The sequence below is a fragment of the Gossypium hirsutum genome, chromosome D02 (assembly GCF_007990345.1).
Source record: "Gossypium hirsutum isolate 1008001.06 chromosome D02, Gossypium_hirsutum_v2.1, whole genome shotgun sequence".
NCBI lineage: Eukaryota > Viridiplantae > Streptophyta > Magnoliopsida > Malvales > Malvaceae > Gossypium > Gossypium hirsutum.
Genome location: NC_053438.1, coordinates 45,891,550 through 45,900,504, shown reverse-complemented (window position 1 = coordinate 45,900,504; position 8,955 = coordinate 45,891,550). Strand labels below are relative to the sequence as shown.

The 8,955-nt window shown below is 34.3% G+C and overlaps 1 protein-coding gene across 1 annotated transcript; it reads left to right on the top strand.

The window, feature by feature from the left end:
• Positions 1 to 208: 208 nt before the first annotated feature.
• On the top strand, positions 209 to 4,252 carry LOC107910102 (phosphate transporter PHO1 homolog 3). The gene is made up of 11 exons (XM_016837861.2): positions 209 to 1,159; positions 1,256 to 1,592; positions 1,706 to 1,826; positions 1,969 to 2,098; positions 2,281 to 2,401; positions 2,529 to 2,787; positions 2,883 to 2,987; positions 3,092 to 3,136; positions 3,228 to 3,656; positions 3,749 to 3,882; positions 3,984 to 4,252. Exons 1-11 carry the CDS (start codon positions 565 to 567, stop codon positions 4,081 to 4,083), a joined length of 2,376 nt encoding a protein of 791 aa, XP_016693350.1. The 5' UTR covers positions 209 to 564; the 3' UTR covers positions 4,084 to 4,252.
• Positions 4,253 to 8,955: the final 4,703 nt, after the last annotated feature.

Below are 8,955 nucleotides of genomic sequence, written 5' to 3'. Positions count from 1 at the left end.
ACTTCAAAAACAAATTCACACTGGAATGAGTCACCTAATACGGAATGAATGAAACGCCCAAGGCGCAGTCACATTATTCAACGGTGGGGGCGGGCGGTCAACCCCAGTTGCCTACTCAACCTTTAAAAGTTTAGGAAAAGATAAAAAGTTTAATCCTTTTTTATTTAAATTCCAACGTACCCATTTTCTGTCTCTAATATATCATGGCTTACCTGACACACGGTTTTCTACTCTTATGAATGCCCAGTGGGTGTTTTGTTCCTTGCTGAACCAATTTCTCGGCTCTTTCCCTCTTCTATTTCTCCCTCCAACTCCCTCTTCCTACTCTATATCTATATATATATTTCAGCTACCTGCACCTAACCAAACCACCCTCATCAACTTGCTCTAATTTCAACTCCTTTTTGTTATTTTTCAACTCTTTTCTTTGTGGGGTTTTCTTCAATTTCGAGACAACAAGAAGAAGACCCAGATCTCAGAAGCTTCATAGTGAAAACTGTACTTACTGTATCTATTTCAGCATTGCCTCATCTGCATTGCCATTGGCAGTTGTAATCGGAAAATATGAAGTTTGGGAAGGAATTTGCGTCTCAAATGGTGCCAGAATGGCAAGAAGCATACATGGATTACGATTACTTGAAAACCCTTTTGAAAGAACTGCAACGTTTCAAGCATAGGACGAAGCCACCGGCTGCACCTTCGCTGAAACGAAAGCTCACGCTCTACAGAGCTTTCAGTGGCTTAACACAGACGCACCACCACCATAACCCAACCAGCCCGTCCTCCTCACCTGATGATATTGAAAGCCAACCCATCTTGGTGAACTCTGTGAGCCGAGATGGGTCGCAAAGTTATGAAACGACGTTCTTGATGTCGTCGGAGGAAGGGGGAGAGTATGAGCTGGTTTACTTTAGAAGGCTTGATGATGAGTTCAACAAAGTGGACAAGTTTTATAGGGCTAAAGCGCAAGAGGTGATGAAAGAAGCTGATGTATTGAACAAGCAAATGGATGCCTTGATTGCTTTTAGGATTAAAGTTGAGAACCCTCCAGGGATTCATTTCGACAGGTCTGTGGAGATGACTCGTCTTGCTTCTGATATTGCAGCTTCTGCTGCTGCTCTCTCTGCTTCTACTCCATCTGGGGCAAAATCAGCAAGCAGTAACTTTCTCTTCTCTCCAAACCTTTTATCTCTATGACTTTTTTCAGCCACTTGCTTACCTTACCTTACCTTCCTGTTTGAACTTTGATATGCAGAAAGGGCTGCTCACCTGGAAGCCATTGAAGAAAGCACCCATGGCCAAGCTGATGATGACGATAATGGCGATGAGAAAGAGAGAAATACTCCGACTTTAGAAGCCAAACCAGCAAAACCCAAACCCAAGGTCATTGTACCCGCACCACTTGAAATACTTGACCGGGTGAAAATGAACAATACCCTCGAGACTCCTCGTTCCACCATTAAAGGTGTTCTCAAGGTTCCAAACCATACGGATCTGAGTTTCAGTAGGGAAAATCTTAGAAAGGTTGAAGAACAACTTAAGCGGGCTTTTGTTGAATTTTACCAAAAGCTTCGCCTGCTTAAAAGTTTCAGGTGATGTCTTCTTCTGCTTTTTTTTTTTTCTACAAATTTCCACCATTTGTTTCTACAGTCTCTGTTTTCTTCTAAACTGATTGTACCAATCCTTCTACCCTGGAATTTAACAGCTTTCTGAATACGTTGGCTTTCTCCAAAATAATGAAGAAGTATGATAAGATCACTTCCAGAAGTGCGTCAAAATCTTACATGAAAATGGTGGATAACTCCTACCTCGGTAGCTCTGAAGAGGTAATGTTTCTTCATCTCAAAATTTATAGTGGGTCACAGCTAATTCAGCATCATTGGTTTCCTTCCAATCAATGCAGCTACTCTGTTTAATTCCTTAATTTTTATTTTACAAGTGGTCTAATCTAGAAGCTTTCATCGCCAGGTAACAAAGCTAATGGAGAGGGTTGAAACAACATTCATCAAGCACTTTTCAAATGCAAACCGTTCTAAGGGAATGAGCATTTTAAGACCCAAAGTCAAACGAGAAAGGCATAGGACAACTTTTTCAACAGGTAAGATTTCTGTCAATAATTGGAACTTCTAGTTGAGGCTGTAAACATATGATCATTTTCAGAACCTGAGACTTGTCTAGTCGGGTTCACGCAATTACCTTTAAAGGCTAGTAAGATCGTTTTCTCCCGTGTTGGATCTCTTTATGGCCTTTCCCTGATCATGTCTATAAAAAAAATTCCAGGTTTTTTCGCTGGCTGTGCAGCCTCTCTTTTACTAGCACTTATTCTGATGATTCGTGCCCGTAATATTATGGATAGTGAAGGAAGGACTCAATACATGGAAACCATGTTTCCTCTTTACAGGTACTTTTAATTCTTTCTTCTTCAGGTTTACCACTGCATAAACTTGACAATTCAAGCATAGACCTGATCCAAGAAGTAACATTTTTTAACAAGTTATGCTAACTGATAAGCCTCTTTGCCTCTGCAGTTTGTTCGGCTTCATTGTTCTACACATGTTAATGTATGCCATCAATATATTCTACTGGCGGAAGTACAGAGTCAATTATGCCTTCATATTTGGTTTCAAGCCAGGAACTGAACTGGGTTATAGACAAGTTCTGCTTGTGAGTTTTGGTCTTGGGGCATTGGCATTAGCCAGTGTGCTCGCCAACCTTGATATGGAGATGGATCCCAAAACAAAAGACTATAAAGCATTCACTGAACTTGTTCCTCTAATGTTGGTTGTGGTAAGATACCATCTATTCAATATCAATATATATATATTGGTCCCATTCATTTTCCAACAACAATTATTAACTCACATCCTTTTGCTATGTTGCAGTTTATATTTATCGTCCTGTTCCTGCCATTCAACGTCTTGTATCGATCAAGTCGATTCTTCCTCCTCACATGTTTGTTCCATTGTATATGCGCTCCTCTATACAAGGTAAATTGAAAAGATATGGAGGAAATTTACATAAAGTTGATCAAACAAATTAAGATTAAAATTGTGGAACAAATCTTATTCATCTCTAAATTTCTGTCCTGCAGGTCACACTCCCAGATTTCTTCTTGGCCGATCAGTTAACTAGCCAGGTTTGTGACAAATTACTCCCAGCTTTCTTCTTGGACGACCCTCCTTTCCAAATCATTGGAAGTTCTGACATCATTGTATTAATTTATACAGGTGCAAGCCATTAGGAGCTTAGAGTTTTACGTTTGCTACTATGGTTGGGGAGACTTTAAGCGCAGAGAGAATACTTGCAGAGATAGTAATGTGTATAATACTTTCTACTTTGTCGTGGCGGTGCTTCCATACTTGGCTCGCCTCCTGCAGTGCCTGCGACGTCTCTTTGAAGAGAAAGATGCGATGCAAGGACTGAATGGATTGAAATATTTCCTGACAATTGCAGCTGTATGTCTGAGAACAGCTTACAGCCTTAACAAGGGAATTGCGTGGAGAATAATAGCCTGGATTGTCTCAGCCATTGCAGCAATATTTTGTACATACTGGGACTTGGTTTATGACTGGGGGCTTCTAAATAGGCACTCCAAGAACCGTTGGCTGAGAGACAAACTCCTTGTTCCTCACAAGAAAGTATATTTTGGAGCCATGGTGGGTTACAATTTACAATATTGAAAAATTACTAGTTTCCACCATTACGTACTATAATTGTCTCTTAACGAATTACTTATATGAAATTTCAGGGCTTGAATATTTTACTCAGATTTGCCTGGCTCCAAACAGTGTTGAATTTCCAGTTGCCATTGCATCCACAAACCCTGACGACGATTGTGGCTAGTCTTGAGATCATTCGTCGTGGCATATGGAATTTCTTCAGGTAACAAAAAAAAAGTTGAATCATCTAACACTACCTTAATCTTTTCCCAGACTTTCCAAACCAAGTAGTCATTAATACTGTTAATGGATTGTGAATATCAGGTTGGAAAATGAGCATTTGAACAACGTTGGGAAGTACCGAGCATTCAAGTCTGTACCATTACCATTCAATTATGATGAGGACGATGACAAAGACGATTAATTTAGTAAAGAATAAGAACATTCAGCGTAACTCAATTGTAAAGAATGATTTGGATAATTTGGTAGAAGGAGTTTTGAGATTTGATGGTGTTTTCTGGTGGTGTACAAAATCCAAGCTTATTGTTAAAAATGTGGTTTATGTACAAATAAAGTGGAATTTATAAGTTAAAGGCGATCAAGCACATCCCCTTAACTCAAGTTCCAAAAACAAAATTGATTTTGAGGTTGTCACATGTTTCGGCATTTTCAGAATCTAACACATACATGCACGTTATTTAGTAGTTACAAGTTTAGCTTTCCTTGAATTTAGTTTTTTTAGATTTTAAAATTTAAATTCAATTGTAAAAATTATTAAATTCAGATTTATTTCAACATTATTATTTAATTACACTGTTTTTTTTTTAATTTCAAAATTCATATCAACAAATTTTTAATCATTAGAATTGAGTTTTAAATTTAAAAATAAAAATTAAATTCTTAAAAATAAAAGAAAGCAAAAAATTTATGAGAAGTATGAGCATATTTAACTTTCTTCGACCAACATGAATATTAGAGATAGAGGCGCCAGACAATCCTACATGGGATAGGTAAGTAGGATAAAATAAAGAATCATTGACCTAAAAGAGAACAGTACCGTCGAGGCTACCAGTCGATTGGTTCAAAACGTTGCTGCCGGCCACGTGATTTGTGTCCAGGACCAGTGCCCATTAATTAGTACTCGGCAAAGTGAATCATGCTACTGCTCATTGTTTACAAGGTAAGTTCCAAGTATTATCCAAGAAGGAGATTAACCATATGAATTTTATTAGGAGGAGGATGAATGGGACATTGTTTGGTAATCACTTTTACAAGACAAAATAAAAATTATGGAGACATGAGATGATTTAATAAAAAGAATGTAAGGAAATCTTTGAGCAAAATAACAATAACATAGCTAAATATTTATATTATGGCCTTTTGGTGTTATAGGGCTATTGGTTGCATGAGAGTAAGGGCTAGTTTAGCATTGCTTTTGAAAAGTGCTTTTAAAAAGTACGGTAAAAAAGTGTTTTTGCGAAATACTTTTGAAAAGTTTGGTTTAAGATTTGAGTATTTAACATTGCTATCAAAAAGTGTTTTTGGAAAATAAAATGTCAATTTTAGACATGAAATTATAAAGTAACAAATATGCATTTAAATAATGTTCAAATTAGCTAATATTATGATATTTTTGCAAGAATATAAAAAATAATTTATTTTAACTTATTGTTAATATTTTAATATATGAAATATTAATTTTAAATATTTCTAAGTAATTAATATTAATTATTTATAAAATTTAATTAGAACATATAAACTATATTTTAAATATTTAAATATAATCATTAAATATTTGTAATTAGATATTAACACAGTTATATTATTTTTAAAAATATTTTTTTAATTTTTAATTAATGATTTTAACACATTTATATTATTTCATTTTAAAATGTAATTTGAATATATAACCCGTATTAGATATTAACATAACATAGAAAACATAAACCTAACAAATTAAAATATTACATACATTTGGATTAAAGTTTCAAAAACAACATAAAAAATTTTACATTAGCATTTAAAATTTAAAGTGAATTCATTAAACTAGAAGCTATAGCATCTCTTGTTAATTCCATTTAAAAACCACTTGAATTGTTTGATTCACCACCACCACCACCACCACCACCATCATCAACATCATCACTTTCTCCATCATGGACATATTCTGGATTAATAATATTCTCATATGCCCCGTTAATATTTTCATATTCCATAAATCTGCATCATTTCGACCGACATGTTTTCGGATAAAATTGTGTATCGTCAATGTAGCAACAACGATCATTGTTTGTTTTTCAAAACTATAACTTAACATATCCCTTAAAATGACCCATTTTTTTTAAAACACCAAAAGTTTGTTCAATCACACTACGTAATGATGAATGTGAATGGTTGAATATCTTTTCTTTACCATATATCGGCCTACCTCTACGAAAGTCAGGTAAATGATATTGCTGACTTCTATATGGTCCAAGATAACCTTTCATTTGAGGATATCCAAAATCAACAAGATAATATTTTCCTACACGTCATAATATAACAAACAATTAATTCAAGAATTGTTTATTTTTTAAATGATCAATTAAATAACTTATACTTAATTATTTATTTTAATAAAAGAAACAAATGAAATATCTTGCCATTTGCTGGCTGCGGAAATTTGTATTTTGGATCTCGAATTGCATCAAGAAATATTCTAGTGTCACCGATCTTTCCCATCCAGCCATAACAAAGGTGAAACACATATTAACTTTACACACTGCTATAACATTCTGAGTCGGGGCACATTTTCTTCCAATATAGGGAATTTTTTCATTTGGTGGAAGAATAGCGGCGATATGAGTACATCAATTGCACTTATGCAATCCTGAACAAATAATTATATTAGTCCTATGCATATTTTTAATCGACAAAAAATATTAAAATATAATAATATAATATTAAGTTTTACCCTTAAAATGTGACATATATCTAGAATCATTACGTATTTGTTCGGGTATTAAGCTAAAAAAATGATCTTTGGGTGCAATTAGATCAATGGCCATCCTTGAAACTTTCTCAAGCACAATTGCAAAGTATTGACTTGTTGTTGCTCTAGACCTTAGAAATCTTTCTTGACATTAGGAAACTTTTGCACCGGTGCCTAAGGTGTACAAAAAAATTACCAACATTTAACAAGAAGATATGTGTCTTGAAGTTTGCAAGTTGTATCTTGTCTCTAAAACTCTAAAAAAACTTGTGAATACAATTTTAGACATCCTAAAATTAATCATACAACGTGATTCATGACCGTCAAAGATCTCTCGGATCCATGCTTTACTTGACTGTTTTAAATCCATGCATGGTTGCTTCAATATATACTTCTCATAATATAATTGCACAAAAAAGATGCAACAACAAATAATCGGTTAAAACATTCCATGCGTTGTAAAATCTCTTTCTTTTCCCTTTCATCATCACTTTCATCACTGCTAGAATTATCAACCATACTCATCACCTGTGAAAAAATTTTATATCCAAAATCAAATATAAACAACTATTGATAAAACTAGATTACACATAAATAAGTAGAATATAAATTCAATATCCAAAAACCAAACATAAACAACTATTGATAAAACTAATTTAGCATTGTTGTTTAGTCACATAGTAGATATCTCTAGACCCTAGAAGACTAGAAAATATTCAACTATCCTCCATTTCCGTCTTAAGCCACAAAGCTCTAATCTTGGGATTAATTGATAAAAAACATAATTCGTTTGTCCTTATTGAGTAATAATTTCAGTGAGAAAAAGTATAATGGACTAGCTTCTGGAACTTCCTCCGACATGTTATCAAGCACTTTGACTGCTTGTAGAATACCATATGGATCCATAACAGGAGTCAAACTATATGTGACTTGACTTATGTTATCAGCTGCATTGCATAATTTTTCTATTTGACTAGACAATCTTGCATCCCCTCCAATTTGCTTTGAGGATTTCTTCCTTCTATTTTTAAAACGTGAAGTTAATATCTCATTTTTTCCCTTTTTTTAACTGTTTCCATCAATGTGAACATTATTTGAAATGTGAACATCATTTAAAATGTGAACATCATTTCTCGTATTTTCTTCCTCATTCTCTTCAGGTATGTCATTGTCAACATCCTCAAAAAATTCACTACGGAGTGTACCAGAAGAAGGTCCCCATGTTTTATCACCTGTTGCAACTACCCCCATAAACATTTGGTCCAACTTCCTTTTGAATTTAGGATCAATGCCCGATGTTTTAAATTTTTGAGCTTTAGGCACAACCTACATATAAAACAGTAGTTTAATAAAAGAAATTATCAATAACCTCATAAATAGGAAAAAAATAAAAATATCCAGAATTATTAATGTACCTTTAGCTTACTCTCCCACCAATTATCCGATGCATCAATAGTTCTTTTTATAAGATTCCACCCTATACCAATATCTCCGTCTTTAAGTTTCTTCTAAGCCTTCCATTCTTTTTTCAAGGCATCCCACCTATTTTTAAGTTGTCTTTGTGAATAAGCCTTGCCTATTTGTTTCTCGAAGTTGGTCATTATTTTCAACCATCCATCTTTTATGAAATGAGTACCAGGTCTATTGCCTTTCAATATTTCTTTAATACAAATATCACAAAATATTTCTGTCAATCTCTTATCCCACCATGTTTTGACTTTTTCACCACTAACTTTAACGACCGAAGTACTCATCTAGTGTGTATATGAACATATTTGTTTCAACTAGTAAAGCAATCAAGAAAATCAAATGTCACATAAGTATATTTTATTTGACTTGGATTAGAGGCAAAAAAAAATCATCATTGCATTAAACTTTAAATGAGTTTCTGACTCTAAATCATGTAATTAGTTGCAGCTACTAAAAAAAATAAGAAAAAGAGAATTAAAATAATAGTTGACTACCTCACCATGATAGACCCAATCCTACATAAGAAACTATCACCAGCCTTTATTGCCATTAAAATAGCATAACGCTAAATGGCTATGTAACGACCTGGTAGTCAAGGGTGATAGAAAGTGAGGTTCAGGACTCCATTCTTGAATTGGGAAAATATTTCGTGGTATATAGTGATGCTTCATTGAGTGATATTGATTGTGTCTTGATGCAAGATGAGAAAGTGATTGTGTATGCATTTCGTCAACTAAAGACGCAAGAGTGTAATTATTCGATGCACATTTAAAGTTAGCTGTTGCAATTTTTGCTCTAAAGATCTGGAGGCACTATCTGTACGATGAAAAATGTCACATCTATATCGAGCACAAA